This window comes from Bremia lactucae, linkage group LG9 (assembly GCF_004359215.1).
Source record: "Bremia lactucae strain SF5 linkage group LG9, whole genome shotgun sequence".
Lineage (NCBI taxonomy): Eukaryota > Oomycota > Peronosporomycetes > Peronosporales > Peronosporaceae > Bremia > Bremia lactucae.
Window position 1 is genome coordinate 575,064 of NC_090618.1, and position 17,259 is coordinate 592,322.

The 17,259-nt window shown below is 46.9% G+C and overlaps 3 protein-coding genes across 3 annotated transcripts; 1 reads left to right on the top strand and 2 right to left on the bottom strand.

The window, feature by feature from the left end:
- Positions 1-8,445: 8,445 nt before the first annotated feature.
- Positions 8,446-9,642, bottom strand: CCR75_009322 (uncharacterized protein; the record flags this gene model as incomplete). Its single annotated transcript, XM_067967363.1, has 1 exon — positions 8,446-9,642. One exon carries the CDS (start codon positions 9,640-9,642, stop codon positions 8,446-8,448), a length of 1,197 nt encoding a protein of 398 aa, XP_067814238.1.
- Positions 9,643-10,119: 477 nt separating this feature from the next.
- Positions 10,120-13,340, top strand: CCR75_009321 (uncharacterized protein; the record flags this gene model as incomplete). Its single annotated transcript, XM_067967362.1, has 9 exons — positions 10,120-10,353; positions 10,409-10,786; positions 10,853-11,017; positions 11,088-11,626; positions 11,687-11,822; positions 11,883-12,336; positions 12,401-12,456; positions 12,521-12,631; positions 12,689-13,340. 9 exons carry the CDS (start codon positions 10,120-10,122, stop codon positions 12,713-12,715), a joined length of 2,100 nt encoding a protein of 699 aa, XP_067814236.1. The 3' UTR covers positions 12,716-13,340.
- Positions 13,341-13,363: 23 nt separating this feature from the next.
- CCR75_009320 (uncharacterized protein) lies at positions 13,364-15,551 on the bottom strand. The gene is made up of 3 exons (XM_067967361.1): positions 15,469-15,551; positions 13,756-15,389; positions 13,364-13,675 (listed from the first exon to the last, which is right to left on the bottom strand). The coding sequence occupies exons 1-3, from the start codon at positions 15,547-15,549 to the stop codon at positions 13,573-13,575; spliced, it is 1,818 nt and encodes a 605-aa protein (XP_067814237.1). The 5' UTR covers positions 15,550-15,551; the 3' UTR covers positions 13,364-13,572.
- Positions 15,552-17,259: the final 1,708 nt, after the last annotated feature.

The following is a 17,259-nucleotide window of genomic DNA, read 5'->3' on the forward strand; positions in this document are numbered from 1 at the left end:
GACTATTTCGTGGATCTTTCCTTCCTTTAATTCGGCAAGGAACAGATCCCACGACATCTCCGGGAGATTTACTATCTCCTCGGCAGATTTAAAGACTTGCCGGAGCACCTCAACTGAGGATGCCTCCGCAATTTCGTCTTTGACGGCCTCGAACACCTCGTTCGAAGGCCCGTCCTCTTCATTAGAGACTGATCCAAAGGTCACTCGTTTAGACGTGCCTTTGATCGTCCTAATCTGTCGGGTACTCGTTTTTCGAGTTACCACGACCCTTTTCTGGGAAGCGGGTGCCGTTGCACTCCTGGCTAACGCACCCCTTCCAACCGCACCAGGCTCTTGGCACTGTGCCGGTTTATGCGACGCATGACTTCTTGTCAGCTCGCCGTCTACTGCCACAGGCTCTCGGCTCTGTGCAGGACATTCGGACGCATGACTACTTGTCATCGTCCTATTCACTACCTCAGTCTCCACGAGCTGGGTAGGAATTGGTGACGTTTGACATCCCGTCAACGCACCCTCAACTGTGTTCGACACGACATCAGTTGCATAGGCCTCTCGCAGGAGCACATCCTTTCCGGTGTCCTGCGTAGAGTTCGCAACTGTGCGTGTACGCCAGTCTATCCATGGTTGGTACTTTGCCAACCATGGCATGCCTAGGATGAGGTCATACGGACTCTCCATTCCTAGCACTGTGAACTTTTCTTTACAAGAGAAGTCACTAAAGCTGAAGGCGATTTCTATCTGAACTCCCTCAGGCTTAAAGAGCGCACCGTTCGCTAAACGAACGGTCGCCTCTTCTCGCTTGCCATCCTGGCAAAGCAAATTAAACATCGCCGGTCTCTTTCTTAGAGCCGCGAGTTTCACAAAATTTTGTGATGCACCCGAATCCACTAGGAGGGTCATCACCTGGTCATAGCCTCTTACATGAGCGCTATAGACCAGCAGGAATGAAGTCCGAAATTTCGAACCTCAGGGACTTTGCTACCCATTTGTTCGACAACTCTGAACTTAGGGGTAGCTTCAGAGTCCAGGTCAGCATGGCATTTCACTCCCTACTGCGCTCCTATATTTCCCGACCCCTCAGTGGTCGATGCAGAACTCATGCGTCTCGCACGCTGGTTCTTGCCATCGCCCTTTGGGAAGGGAGTCCTCTTGCTGGGCATTTTTGCCCCAGCAGGGACCCTGGCATAGCAGCGAGCCATCATATGGCCGCGCTTGCCGCATTTAAAACAGACTACGTCTGCATTGCCCAACTCCATAGGAGTGGCATCTGTCCTTTCGGCCGACGGCTTATACCAAGCTGTCGCCGAGGCACTGTTGAAGGATTGCTCCTCAACCAAGGCAATTTATAATGCTTCTTCCATCGTCGACGGCATCTTTCTGAAAATAGCCTGTCGCGATAAGCCATGCCGTAGTCCGTTCATAAACGTGGGCACCTTAATGTGCTCCGGAATCGGACCTACGGTTATGGACGCCGACAGCGAGCGCATCTCTTGCACATACTGCTTCGCCTGTCGCGCTCCAAAGAAGTGCGCCTGAAGCAACACATCGAAGTTCGGCGGCTGGTACATGGCGCGAATCTTTTCCTAAAAGATCGCCCATGTAGGGAACGCCTTTCTGTCCGCCATAAGCGCCGAGTAAGCCCACTCTGAGGCCTTATCGCGCAGATGCGACATACCATCCGGCTGTCGTCCTCGATGAGCTTGGCGACACCGCATTGCTCCACGGCTAAAGGCCAGTGGACAATCGTGTGCGCCGCAGTTCCATCGAAATTGGGTGAGTCCATTGGAATGGGCCTCGGCTGATGCGGCCGGGCAGAGAGCATCTCCATGGTCCTGTTGAGAGCCTCGCTCCGAGCCTTCTCATGTCTCAGCTTATCCTGAGTCTGATTGACGAACTCCGCCGCAGCATGGCCTTGTGCTACGGACCCGGTCCTCCGCTGTCCGAGCCCGAATGCTCAAACTGCTTCAACTGAGCAACATGTTGCTCAGGAGGACTACCCAGGAGCCTGGCCAGGATTTATTCACCAAGTCCCTGCGCCATAAGCCCTGCCACCTCCCGATGATGTTCGGAGAGGTGGGGGAAATGACCCGAATCAATATTGAGGCTCATCCTCTCGTACACACGCAGAGGTGCAGGTCGTGGAAAGGATTTCTTCTGCTACCAAGTGTAGGCGGGCACGTTTTAATGCGGCCACGCTCTACTTAGACACACACCCTAGCACAGCGAGGAAGCGGTTTAACTAGCTTCTCTTGCGTGCAGTGAGGTAGTTGCGGTGAGCGCGTTAGCGACCTCACCGAACGCACTAAGTACTCTGGTTAAGTGTCGTCATGGGAGCGGTAATCCGGCTCCTCGTGCGCACTTACCAAGTCGGAAGTAGTTTTCAGACTCATTAATATTTAATCGCATTAAATATAAATACCTATTTTTACCAATCAAAATGTCATCTGTATCGACAACACTTAATATGTATTGCGAGCGTATCTTTCTAGATACATCGCGTAACGGATGACGCTAGCCGTCATCCCTACTAATGTAAATGCACCCCTGTGCATCACATACACAAGGGTTGGTCAAAAATGGGAACCACACCCGAGTGCTGGGTCTAATTATTTTAATTTGGTTATTGACCATCCCCTTAAGCACACCGAGTGTACTTAACGGGGACTGTGTAACATTAGCGCAACTTTAGCCCGTTGCACTTTTTGGCGCGGAGTCATCTTGTGATGACTCCTTGGACGACGACCACACTGGTGATGTCAGTATGAATCACCAGGAACGAAGTGATCGTAAAGGTCACCTCGGTATGAATGCTACTGGTGGTGCTAGTACGCATCACCAGGAACGGAGTGTTACTAAGGATCGCGCCGAGAGCCATGTTAGCTGACTTAACATGAGCCAACGGGATAGGGACCCCAATGTTTTGCGGTTTGTTCTCGAAAAAGAGCTTTGGTTGCCCTTTAAGGGCAACCTTAATCTTCGGTCTGGTATGACCAACGATCGGTATTATATTCCGTTGTCCGACTCATCCAGGCTTTACAAGCCTGGGGAGGACGAAACGGGATTATTCGTCGATGCCTTTTTCCGGCATCGGTGGCACACTTGTAAGCGGGTAAAGGATGTCCCTCCTTTGTTCCAAGCTTGGGAAGTATTTTTGCAGAATGTGCAAAGAATAAGCCGCGAGGTCTGGCTTGACAAAGTGGATGCTTTCCGTGAACGGTTAAAAAACGGACCGTAGACGGTGCACGCTACAAGCCGCATTGATTATCTAGAGAGGCAGGATATTTTGCCTCTCGTGGGGGACTCATGCCCATGTTGCTTTAAGGGTGCAGGTCATGGCCCTAAAGAGGTACACTCCCTTAAGGGTCCTCATTGGAGGCTGATCATCTCTTTTGAGATACGCAAAGAGATTAAAAGCCTTCAATCCCTTACGACCGCGGGATGCGCTCGTTCTCTGATGGACCCTCCGTCGAGGAGGATGGGTCTCGTCGTACTGTCGAACGAGACACGTAACGTCCATCATCAGTTTGTAACAGGGCTCTCAACTATTATACGAGGGTGGATATCCTCGGCAACGGACGAGACAACTCGTTTGAACTCCTGTCACCTCACGCTCGTTCGAGAACGTTCAACATGAAAACCCTTTTCCACCACTCGAATCCGTCAATGGGGGGAGAGAAAACCGGGTACGCTTCGTTCGACAAACCCGAATCAAGATCTTGATTCGGATCACATCCTTAATTATTTAAGGGAGGACATTTATCACAAGCGATCTCGTCGCCGCGAGTTAGCGGTGACGGTTGAGAATGTGACCCGTGACCAGTTAAAATTTGTGCGCAAGTTGCGACTGATCAATTGGCAAATGAAGGACGCATCAGTCCCTTCAAAATGAGCTGGTGACAGCTCGTCAAAAGATCTCATCCTTGGAGGAGTCGTGAGTCGTTTTGTTCGTGAGAACCAGACTCTATCCCGAAACTATAATGTCGGAAGAGGCCTCGTACTGATGGTACCAGCGGAGACGCCCGACATAAACGTAGGATGCGTACGCATCCTACGAAGCAGCTCGATCGTGTACGCATTGCCTTGGCGGTGCAGTACACGAAATGGGCCGATATATTTGGGTAGCACTTTATTACTGCCCACATTCGTCACTACATGTTTTGGCAGGATAACCATCGACAGTAGGACTAGTTCGTTAACATTGAAAGAATGCTTGCTCTTCCATTTTTGTCAGAGTTCGATTTATGTCGGTTCACCGCATCAGCGATGGAATCTTCCACGAAACGGACCACTGCTTCTCTAGCCAACAGGAATTCGCCTGCTGAGTTTTATTTTTGTCTTCAGTGCGACCCGTGCGCACTGGAAGATGTCCTTCTCCTCATTAGTGTGTTCTGACTAATTTTATTGTTTTCGATGCTGAAAGACTCAGCATCGATTGGCGGCTGCATCAAGCTTTGCTTAAAACCCTCACAGAAACGATGAAAATCAGCTATCATGGCCACTTTACATTTCCTTCAACGAAGAAAAAAATATGTACTGTCATTTCGGCATAATTGCGTGGGTACTTGTGTAAGTAGGCCGCTAAGCCGAGGAACTTTCGAAGTCCCTTTACATCGACTGGCACAGGCCAGTCGGTGACCGACATGATATTTCCGGATCACGGAGTACACCGTGTTTACCCACGATGCACCCAATAATTAATATTTCGCTTGCATATTGCAAGCGAAATACTTGCGAATTCTTGAAATTTTGCATACAAGATATGGTTACGCATAAGTGTAAGAATTTTTTGGACCTGGGTACGATGTACTTCAACGTCCGACTTTCTGTTCATGGCTCTGCTAATAACGAAGACGTCATCAAAAAAACTTGGTGCAAAATCTCGCACCGATATTAACAGAATGTTTACACATCTGTTAAATGTCGCAGGGGCATTACTAAGTTCCTGTGGCATAACTAGCCACTCCTATACCATTCCACTTGGGGTGCTTACTGCTGCGAACGGGATGTCCTGTTGACGCATAATGATCGGATACAATTTATAGATCCATTGACGAAAAGATAGTACTCTTTGACATAACGTCAATGATTACGTCTTGTCGTGGTATCGGATTTTGAGCCGGTACCGTTGCAGCGTTCAATTTATGGAATGCATGCACAATCCGCCACGCTCCTGTTGCTTTACGCACACAGAAGGTCGGAGAGCTATGTGGGGAAGATGGCTCTCTAATGGCCCGCTGCCAAGCGATCGGCAAAGAATTTGTCGATCGCTTATACATGTTCACGAGGCAGTGGCCATTGCCTCGTGACACAGTATTACGAACCTGGAAATTGGTCCATTTTGTGTCGAGTGCCTTCATCCTTAGGCACGGTACGGATTCAATGAATACATCCTTGAATCGATCAAATTCTTATCCAAAGGATTTGTCTTCAAAGACTTGCAGGATTGGGATGGAAATCGTTCTATCCGAGTCATGTCATCGAGGACACTTTCGTCCATCGATGAGCTGCTGAGAACCCGTTCGTTCTCAGGAAATACTATAGCCAACCCAACATCGGCCACCTACTTGTCGTATGTGACAAGTACGCAGATCTGCTTGACTTCGCCACTACGCAGATCAGGTAAGAACCGTTTCGGTTCTAGTGTTGGCAATTGAGTTATCTCCGAAGTTTACTTCGGAGGCGGATCAAGTGTATAAGCGCCTACACTTGATCCGTTGTTTACTAAGACATTTAATGTCTCAGTTTCTTCTTTAGGACTTATTTCCAAAGGTACCTGGGAACCTTTGACCACAGGTTTCTGGGGACTTATTCCTGCAGATTCTTGGGGATTCCCTTAAACATTATTTGGGGTGAACCCCCCCCCTTTCAACTGCTCCTAGCTATGGTTGCGCAACCACAGCGAGATCCTCTACGATCGATTCTCCAGTCGATCTAGGACTTTGCACTGCCTCTTATCGATAGGCGTCGCATACTTCTTGGATGATGCTTTCCAAGCAAGCATCCTTGTTTCATAGCACTCAACTTTTTCAAGTGGTCGAACTTCGATGCGCCTATGCTTGTGCACAGCCGTCGGTATTTTAACTCCACAGTGTGATGGGTTTTCACACCAGGGTCATGTGCAGTCGTGCAAACGACCGAACCACAAGTGAGGCCATCGCACTCACTCGTAGGACATCCACACGCTTGTGGGCGTTCCAGACGTTTATCAGATGGCCATCTGATGAACAAGAGACAGGCATCATCACGGCTTGATGCTGCCAATTTATACATGGCTCGTACTTTCCGAGCGATGGTAATCCAAGGATGACATCAAATTTGTCATCCAAATCTAGTACGATGAAATCATCATCGTACTGTTTACCTTTCAACGTGTATTGGATACCAACAACACGTTTATTTACTGTTATATATGCGCCTGTTGCTAGGCGCACTGTCATCCTGTTTGAGGTATATCGCGTTCAATAAATTTGAGTCTGCGGTCTTCTAGCGATTGGCGTCTAATAAAATTGTTCGATGCCCCACAATCGACTAGGGACTTAAGTGGCAATTTGTTTGACACTTTTTTTTCCAAGGTGATGAGGTCAACCTCATCACATCGGGCAGTTACAAACAATGTTTTTGTGTGATGAGCATTATTTGCTGCTGGATCAGTAGGGCTTTCCGCACCTAATCACCCTAACCGTTTTTTACGAACGCGTCGCCGTAGCGAATTCGCAGCAGCGTCAGATCCGCGTCCTCTGCTGTTCCTAGCGGAAGGTCAATAGTTTCGCTCAGTATTTCTTGGTACTGGACGTAGGGCAGGCGTAGTGGACCCGTCTTTTAACAGCGATTGCATTTTTGCAATCGTCTGTGACTAGAAGAGCGAGGTTTCTCGCTCTCCACATTCGAGAGGTCCATAGGTTCTGGTCCTCCGATTTCTTGTCGTCTCGGAGGACAATAAGCTCCAGAGTGGACGAAAGCCTGTTTAAGACTGTTCCATTATAGAGATCGCTTGGTTGAGCGACTCTAGTTCAAGCCGGAATAGGTGAGTCTTAATAGGGCCGTCTGCAAGACCTTAAATAAATATAGTAACCTGATTTTGTTCATCAATTGGATGACTCACGATACAACTGACAAGAAAACGCTTCTCACCACCTGAACCCATCAGAGGATGTGGAGGGGGAGGAAATGTCGGGTTCGTCTCGTTGACGTACCGAATCAACATCGTGTTTGCTGGTCATAAGCGTGAAGGTCACGCGTGCCCTGCTTCAAATCCAGGAGGTCGACTCGAACCCTAGATTTGGGATGTAATTGCTCATTTTGCCTGAGCCGGGTCTCAAAGACCTCATACGACCCAAAAACTAATGGATCGTGAAGCTTGAGCCCTAAGGCCCAAGATTTGGCTCCGGCTAAGTAGGTCATGCCAATTTCACTTTCGTCGCATCATCATTGACGTGGCGAGCTTCAATGGCGTCGTCTAATTCGACAAACCAGCTTATAAGGGGGTCGCCTTCGACTACCTTAAACTTAAAGAATTCTATCTTTAAGCTTTCAGGAAGACGTGGAAGCGTCGGCCCCCAAGAAGCATGCAGATGCTGCTGTTTCAATAGTTCCAACTGTTAAGCACCCTGTTCTCCCAACACCTCTGTGTGTTGAGAGTCTTGCTGGTGAAGCAAGGCTACTTTTTCTTGGGCTCCGACGAGTTCATTTTGTATGAACTCGGCTATGGCCGCCATTGTGTTCATCTGTGTTCAGAGTGAACAGCATAGCGCCAACGGCTAGCCCGCCTACGACCGAACTCATGCGTTCGATCGCTCTCTATTCAAGGTCACTCAAATGAGTGAACGTTTCACGCGTTGCGTGATAGCTTCTTCAGGGGATTGAAGCTCCCTCCTTCTTCATCCAACATTTCCATGCTGGATGGAACATGCGTAGGCCGTTGAACGAACTACGAAGTGCTACCAGGTGGAGCACCCTTTGCTAGTACTGTTAATTGTACTAGTCGACCTAGACTGATTGCATTGAAGTTGGGGTGCCTCGACTACTTCACGTACACGACGTGCAGAGGAAGGTTCTAAGTTGTCTTATGACGATTGGCGGGGTTGATTTAAACTTAAGACAACCAATTAATGTCTTATTGCGTCAATATTACCAAAATGGTAATATTGGAACTATTAAGCCAAAATTTATAAAGATTTTTTTTTGTACTTGTTAATATTAATTTCCTTTCATAGGATATAATATTAATTATTCCTCTTATAGGAAATAATAATATGTAATGACTAGTTTAACATAAAGCATTATTGGATTTGCTTTTTCAAGCTAGAAACATTAAAACTTACTATTGAGAACTGTGGCTTATTACATCACTTTGTCCCGATATCAAGTTTGTATTCAGCCCACTTAAGAAGATTATATGACTATTATTTATTTACGATTATTATTATTGCCTGCTAAAACCTTCCACTAAACACTTTTCTCAATAAACAACATTCCGCATAGAAATCCCGACGGCGAAACTCCGGCGACAAGCTCAGTAACGGCTTCAACCTGCCACAATAGCGACGACGTCGGATGTTCCGGCTGGTCGACCTCGTAGCGGATCCTTGCCACTCGAGGAAAAGCGTTCGTCATGGCCTGCTTAATCTTTAAAAAGTGCTGGCACTGCTTTCTGATGTCTGAGGTCAGCGCAGCGACAAGCTGCGAGGCATCTCGATACCCGAGCGTATTTATCTTAAGATGGTCAACTGTTGTCCAATAAGAGCAGATGTGGCGAATAATGATGTCGCCATGGCGGCGCGCGACGTTTGACGTGAAGTAACCGCTGTATGGGATCATATCTTCTCTCATCTCGTAAGTACGTCGATCAATCTCCATCTGATGCATACCCTTTTCTTTCCATCCTGGTAGTTCAGCGTTCACTGCTTTCTTCCAATCACTCACCATTTCGGCCACTTTGGTCTGGTACTTTTTTACCTCATCAGCGTATAGCTGGCAGACTGCACAAGCCACTTTGCCAGTATTCGTATCCACAACCATGTTCTCCCAATGAAGTCCAAAGAGCGACGTCAATTTACCGTTCTGTGCTCCCAATGCCCCAGTAATTGTGCGAGCGACATTCTTCTCTTCAGCATCTTGTCCGTCTTCCTTTTTCATCTTCTTCTCAGGCGGATGCAACCGGACAATTACGGGTCTTGCCGTGTAAACTGTAGCTGCATACTTAAAAGAAATGTAGCTTTGAGGAAGCAGCTTAGTAACCATAAAGTCGATGATGGAGAGCAGAGGCACGTGCTGCCATTGCGGTGTATCGCGCACGGTGTCCTTCCAGTATGTGAGCTCTTTGCCCGCGGCTGTGCGCACATGACAGTCGTTCCATAAATCAGCAGAATTTGCATCGTTCTCTCCATCCCAATCACTCTCCACCATGTGTTCGCTTGCCCTCCACGCTTGCGTGAGGTGCCACCAGTCGGCGGCGCATTTTTGGTGGAAGTGTTGCGCGTAACGCGTTTTTTCTAAGGCCGTTACTGTCATAATACTGTCATAGCGCATACATCGACTTGAGTTGAGTAGATTTATGGCATCACGGAGGTCCAGAAATTCCACTAGCAGCGCGCTGGGCAGCCGGAAAAAGTCACCGCGATCGTCTGGACGCTCGCGCCTCATTAGTGTGAATACAGTGCACATGGTAGAGGGAAAGGGCAGATATTATCAGCCAATTATTTGGCTGGTACAATGGACCACGAAATGTACCACAATTCTGTTGTAACCTTCTGGCTCCGCAAATACGATAATTTAAAAGTTTTGCTCCCATGTCGCCTTCTTCATCTTCACTTCATTCTTAGCCATTCTCGTCTGAGCTTTGCCTGCTGTTTTGCTAGCTCCGAGCCAAAGCTTCTTACTAAATACCGCAAGCTTAGATCGACTTCGTGTTCGAAGTCAGCTGCGCATGATGTTTGTGAGCTACTGAGTAAGCCTTCTGTGGCGCGCCCGTCATTGTTTAGATCGAGACGGCCAGCTTTTAAATCTCCATTCATCTTTAAATCAAATCAAGCTCAAAAATCGTAAATAATGTTGAGCTTCTTAACCCTCGAGGCGTTTACTTTAATTGAAAGTAACGGTACTCACATTTTTTTAGGCTAGATGCAGAACTCGACACAGGCGGCGGACAGCTCCACCTCCAAATGGATGAAGATGATTTCGTCCACATTTCGTGGAGAAGGTCCAAGCTCCTCTCTTTTTGCTCGGCGCTCGTCTGATATTGCACATAGCAATAGCGCTTGCGTCTCGCCGACATCGTTTGGTCCGTCGGCCAATAAGAAGGGGTTGGATTCAATGCCAGAGATCAAAATTGCGCTTGTCGGAGGGCCTGCAGTGGTACTTAATTGCCATCTTTCGATAGGTTACATAGATTTTACCGATTATTCTGCAGGGCAAGACGAGTATTGTGCGGCGCTGGCTGCAGCGCTCGTACCTGACGACGTACTCGCCCACAGTTGGAGTAGATATTCTTACAACAAAACATAGCCATCACGGCAAAGAAATTTTACTGCACATTTGGGATGTCTCTAGTGCTGAGGTTGACGCCAGCGCGTCGTCGCTCCACTCGCTGCTGTGCGAAGATTTGGATGGTATCTTTTTTGTGTTCAATGTACATCGCGTGAGCTCCATCGCGGCTATTGATAAGTGGCGTCACTGCTTGTCCAAGTATTTATCCCCCAAGGAAATTCCGAGTTTTCTTATATCACATAAAGCAGACTTGATCCAGAAACGCGTCATGACCAGTAATGATATTGCAGCTTACGCAAGAGTATGAGGGGTTGCAAAAGTAGCCTTTTGTGACCGATGCAAGAGCTAATTGCGACTTGTACTCTAGATGGGAGGCTACAGAGGCTGGATGTGGACGGTTGGTAGGGCAAATTTCGGCGAGAATGAAAAAAAGCCTGCTGTACGGGAGGCGCTAGAGCGCATGATAGAAATAATCTGTACGGATCGCGTTGCAGCCGACCAATTTCGATTTTCACGCTCAGTACGACCACAGGTATGTACACTAAAAAAGGACGCGATGTTAAATGGTAAGACTTTGCGTGTTTTCTATCATTATTTTGCAGGGTATCTTGGAGACATCGGGTAGTCCTAAACCATTGCATATAATCCAAAGTGACCAGGCGCTGCATCACTTCTCGGCATCACTGCAGCATATTCCAACTAAAACAATCACGACACTCCCGCGTGATGAAAGCTTGATGACGATTAATGAAAGGCTTAAGTTAGATGACACCGAAAAAACGAAAGATGTTATTGTGAGTCCTGGCAAGCGAGCTCTTACTTTCGGGGGTAGTTGGATTATGGGCCATGACAAAAGTATATACCCGCGCGAGACAAGTAGCACTCTTCTTTGTAACGTAGAGACTGACGAGGAATCGGAGTTTGAAGAGTTTCAATTTCCATTTTCCAGTGTAAGTCATTTGAACGAAGAAAAAGAGGATGTGGGTGCTGTAGCCGAGTCGCCTAGGCGCGAAAAGGAAGAAGAAGATCTTGAGCGACGCAAAAATGAAGAAAAAGCCGAGCGGGACCGACGAAATGACGAGGAAGCATGGCTTTTTCTTTCTGGCAGCATAAGCCGAGCCAAAGCTGAAGCCCTTCTTCGGTACGTCTGAAATATCTTCGAAAAGATTGACTGCATCCTTTACCGTGCACTTCCAACCAGAAACCGAGAGCAAGGCACCTTTTTACTTCGTCGAAAGGACTCTCAGACTCTAATTTTGTCATATGTGGGATCTGATCACGCTCATCACGTTCTAATAGAATATTCCAACCAGAAGTACCACATTGGCTCGTCCAAGGTAAGCTTGCGCTTGTTTACTCAAGATTGAATATAGAATTACTATGATTGGCAATGTTAGGCATCCTTAGCGACATCTTTTACTACGCTTTGGAAATGCTTACGAAGCGTGCGGCGCTATGCTTACCACGGACTGGTTTTTAATCGCAACGTGGATTTTAGTGTCGTAAATAAGCAAGAGTTGATGCTTGAGGACGAAAGCTTTAAGCTAAATAGTGTCATCGACGTATTGAATCCAAGCGCGCCTTCGACGACATCAAGTGTTTGGCATACGCGGTCTCGAAGCGGATCGAGCAGCTCGTCAGGCAACCGAAGTAGCGGCTCAAGTCGCCATTCATCTCCTACCCCTGCAACTCGGAGAGCGCGCCACAAACCAAGTATGCAAGTCAACCAAGAGCAAGTTAAAATTCCGCCTCAGACCCGAATTGACGAATTAAGTGTGGAGTTCTATGCTCATTTGGCGAGCAGATTGTCGTACTTGGCAGCGCAGCAGAAGGCGAGGACGCCAGAACAAGGTGAACATTTATTTGTTACTCGCTATAATCAGTCAACAGGCTAAGATCACCATTTGCGATCTAGATAGCGATGTTTCTAGATGCTATGCATACGAAGCCATAACTCCTCTCCTCGAAATGGTTGGCTTGCTATGCGAAACAATGACTTGATAGTTTACTAACTTGGGGTCTAAATTGAATTTAGGCGAAACAGGAGAAAATTGAATTAGTTCAGAAGCGCAGTCACAAAGCTGATACCCAGTGGCGCCAGCTTGTCAAGAACATAGACGCCTGGAATCGTGTAATTACGAACTTGGTACTTGCCTCACACATAAATGCGATAGCTTTCGCTGATTGTTTTTATCAATTACAGGAGCTTAGCACATTGAAAGTTGGCTGACCCTACTATCTTGATTAAAAAGTGCACGGGGTGGCGAAAATTTACATACAGCGTCTATGTGTATGGTCTTAGGTTGAGACGAGTGCACATTTCCCACGAACAGAAGTGGATTGGCGGAAAGGATCTTCACTTCTGTAATTGCTAAAGAAATGTCGGACCTGGAGCCATGTCACTGCCGAGCCGCTCTTAGACTGATGTTTACGCTGGTCCGTGCTATCCATTTTGTAGTGCGCTGACTTGAGTCTTGCAATAAGCTAAAGCTGATACTCTCGTAAAGCTTAATTATAAATGTCACTGTGCATCAAGGATTGTCTATGTGTACAACATGAAATCAATTTTCGCTTGGCCACATTTCAAATTGCGTTATGACAGCTGTGCAAATAGGTGGTGAGCCCGAAGACGCCGATGTCGTTTATAGACAATGTTCAAACATTTCAGACCAAAGGGAAAAAGGCTGATCGAGATGTTAGTTTTGGGCACGCAGCAGGAAAGTTGCTCGTTTTTACTTATCCTTTGTAGTTGGAAATTTCACGTAGTGCTATTTCATATCGCACCTTGTGCCTTGACGCATGTTCTGCACCGAGATATATACAGCGAATTGAATCTACGTACTTTACTAAATTGATTCCAAGCGCAATTTGTTGCAATTTAACCTCTCCTTATATTTACTTTCACGAAGCTTTAGTCATCGCAATGAAACAGCGAAGACTTTAAAGTACAACATAAGCAACACAAATATTTGTCGTTCTCTGGTAAATCTATATCGTTATCATTTGTTTCACGTATGATATACTCCTGTTTCAATTTACGGTGACCTCTTTCTTGTGGCTTATAAATTGTACAGCCTAAAAATGACTTCATTCACACTTGATATTGCGATAAATGCGTTTGGTAAAAATACTGCTGCCAACATATCCGATAGTGCCACACAAAATGAAAAAAGCGAAGCAAAACAACCCCCTGCAAAATCATACAGCGCCAGCATTAATCAGATGTGGGTTGATACAACCAAGAAAGCGTCTGTAACTATTGTCACTTACATGTAACCAAAATAGAAGCACGTTTGTAAGAAACCCGACATGTCCGTCTTGAAAAAATAAAAATAAATGGAATAAGCAAAGACGTAGAGAGCTGTGCTGCCAGCAGCTGCGAATGACGTCCAATGCCACCGATAATTCTCCGCATTTAAAAGAAAGTATGTGCATACGATGGTCACGCAAAGCGTCACGATTGTTAAAATGATGGAGACCAGCAGCATAAAGCCGTAGACGTAGTAAAATTTGTAATTCCAGAACGAAGCAAAAATGAAGTACATTTCGATAAAAATTGATCCAAATGGAAGCACACCCGTCAGAGCGATCAATACTGGCGGGCGTAGGTACCAGCGCGCTTCGGGCACCTCGCGGGGAAATTTGTTGACACGGCATGGAAACCCGGCTTTAGCAGCGCCATGTCGGCCCAATATTGTACCAAGGACGGCTAGTGGGCACGATACAAAAAACCATATAAGCACTACTTGAACAATGGTCAAAAAGGGAATAGCATACGTCGTGCCGTAGCCGACAGCTAGCATATTGATAAAAAAAACTGATCCGAACATGACGGTCGGGAGCAGCGCTGATGAAAGGCACATGGCACGGATCCAATCTTTTGAGACACGCGGGTAAAAAAATTGATGGTAAAAAGCGCCACTTGCGTATCCATTAGCCAATGAAGAAAATGCATAGATAGTGAGTCCTACGGACACAATACCGCCCGGTTCAATGTAAAGTGATAGTCCGATTGCAAGGAGTATCAGACATAATGACAGCACTAGCAGCTGGACTCCTGTCCCTATTAAGGCTGTGAACAACAGGAGATAGGGTGGTGCACGAAAAACATCTCCATGTAACAATTTCCAGCCAGAATTGGCATCATCTCTGAGCAGCGATGACTTTCCGTCCATCATAAGTTCCTCTGCGTCATCTTCTGCAAATCGAGCGTAGTCGTTTTTAAGCGTGCGTAGCAAAATGAGCGCAACAAGGCCACACAGAAATATGACCATCATAAAAGAGTTAAAAATTGAAAACCAGTGAATCTGGTGCTCAAAAAATTCATCTTCCAAATAGCGATCAAATCGGTCTTCGAATGGGATAGTAGTCTCGTACCACGTTGCTTCATATGTAAACTCGACCTTCTTGTTTGACGCGATGGATGTTAGAACATCCGAATATGTCAAGTTGACGTGGATGATGTGCGGTCCGTTATGCGAAATAAGAAATTTTTTATGAGTGTATAATACCCTTGTGCCCACTGGATACTGCTTTAGTTGCTCAAGATCATCCGTATGCTTCATGACTTTACCAACGAGACCCCACACAGGCAAATCGTCCACATTCATCTGATACCAGTAATGCTCGTCCACAGCAGCACCAAACTTCACAGCGTCAGAATCCGTCAACGTTTGCTCACAGAGAGTCATCTTTGGGGTATTCACTCCAAATTTAAGTTGTTGCCCAGAATTCAGGAGCTCGTTCCCTTCTAAAATCTCACCAATGCCCAGGGCATGGGCCTCCGGAGTCTCAATGCTATGAGCTCGGCAAAAGGGAAGCGAATTGTACGTGTAAGTTTCTTGGGGATTATTAAATGGGCCAATTTTATTTTCCCATACAACCACCTCCTCACCTACCGTGTACTAAAGAAATTGTGATAAGATGAAGGTAAGTCATCACATGCTTTTGCTTTCGGTGTATAAGACAAGAAAGCAAACAAACCTTGTGCGTCTCGACGTCGGCACAGGCAAGCTTGGCCGTCATTGCGGCGGCTATCGCCATATATTGCTTCCACTTACCCATGGCTAGTAGAAAAATCAGAATATTTTATACGTGGCAGAAAGCATGTCACTAAACTGATGGATGACTATTTTTGACGCAGGCGTTTGTAGCGAGGGCTAAAAAAAGATTTTTTGAGAACTCATCGGGTTTTAGGTTTAACCTAAGAAACGATTTTCGAACAAGTTTTTTTGTTCTATTGATCATTTTCGTTGGTGTAACGGAGCACCCTTCACTAGTACTGGCAAGTTGTAGGCGGGCACGTCTTAATGCGGCCGCGCTACACACCATAGCACAGCGAGAAAGCGGTTTGACCGTCTACTCTCGCGTGCGTGAGGAAGTTGTGGTAAACACCTTAGCGACCTCACCCAACGCACTAAGTACTATGGTATACGTCTCGTCACGGGAGCGGTGATCCGACTCCTCGTGCGCACTTGCCAAGGAGGAAGTAGTTTTCAGACTGATTTATATTTAATCGTATTAAACATAAGTACCTATTTTTACCAATCATAAAAAGTCATCTCTGTAACGGGGCACTGCCGGTGTAACGGGCTAAAGTTGCCCTAATGTTACACAGTCCCCGTTAAGTAAACTTGGTGTACTTAAGGAAATGGTCAATTACTAAATAATAGTAACTAGACCCAGCACTTAGTGTACTTAAGGGAATGGTCAGATACTAAATAATAGTAATTAGACCCAGCACTCGGGTATGGTGCACATTTGAGACCAACCCTTGTGTATGTGATGCACATGGGTGCATTCACATTAGGAGGGATGACGGCTAGCGTCATCCGTTACGCGAGGTATCTAGAAAGATGCGCTCGCAATACATATTAAGTGTTACCTATAGAGATGACATTTCAATTGGTAAAAATAGGTATTTATTTTTAACACAATTAAATATAAATCAGTCTGAAAACTACTTCCTACTTGGTAAGTGCCAACGAGGAGCCGAATTACCGCTCCCATGACGACGCTTAACCAGAGTACTTAGTGCGTTGGGTGAGCTCATCGAGGACGACAGCCGGATGGTATCGTACGCCATGTCGCATCTGCGCGGTAAGGCCTCAGAGTGGGCCTACTCGGCGCTTATGGCGGACAGAAAGGCGTTCCCTACATGGGCGATCGTTAAGGAAATTTTTCGCGCCATGTACCAGCCGCCGAATAACGAAGTGTTGCTTCAGGCGCGCTTCTTTGGAGCGCGATAGGCGAAGCGATCTCTGCAAGAGTATGTGCAAGCGATGCGCTCGCTGTCGGCGTCCATAACCGTAGGTCAAATTCCGGAGCACATTAAGGTGCCCACGTTTATGAACGGATTACGTCATGGCCCTTCGCGACAGGCCCTTTTCAGAAAGGTGCCGTCGACGGTGGAAAAGGCAATCCAAATTGCCTTTGTTGAGGAGCAATCCTACAACAGTGCCTCGGCGACAGCTCGGTATAAGCCGTCGGCCGAGAGGACAGATGTCACTCCAATGGAGTTGGGCAATGCAGACGTGGTCTGTTATTAATGCGGCAAGCGCGGCCATAGGATGGCTCGCTGCTATTCCAGGGTCCCTGTTGGGGCAAAGATGCCCAGCAAGAGGACTCCCTTCCCAAAGGGCGATGGCAAGAACCAGCGTGCGAGACGCATGAGTTCTGCATCGACCACTGAGGGGTCGGGAAATGCAGGAGCGCAGTAGGGGCAGGATGCCCTACTGACGCGGACTCTGAAGCTACCCCTAAGTTCAGAGTTGT

Bases quoted from the DNA above. Each gene is read 5' to 3' on its own strand.
- CCR75_009320 (XM_067967361.1), bottom strand. From the start codon at position 15,549: ATGGGTAAGTGGAAGCAATATATGGCGATAGCCGCCGCAATGACGGCC. The intron at 15,390-15,468 runs GTTTGTTTGCTT...CAATTTCTTTAG, and splicing joins CCGACGTCGAGACGCACAAG to TACACGGTAGGTGAGGAGGT. The intron at 13,676-13,755 runs GTAAGTGACAAT...ATGATTTTGCAG, and splicing joins TGCTTCTATTTTGGTTACAT to GGGGTTGTTTTGCTTCGCTT.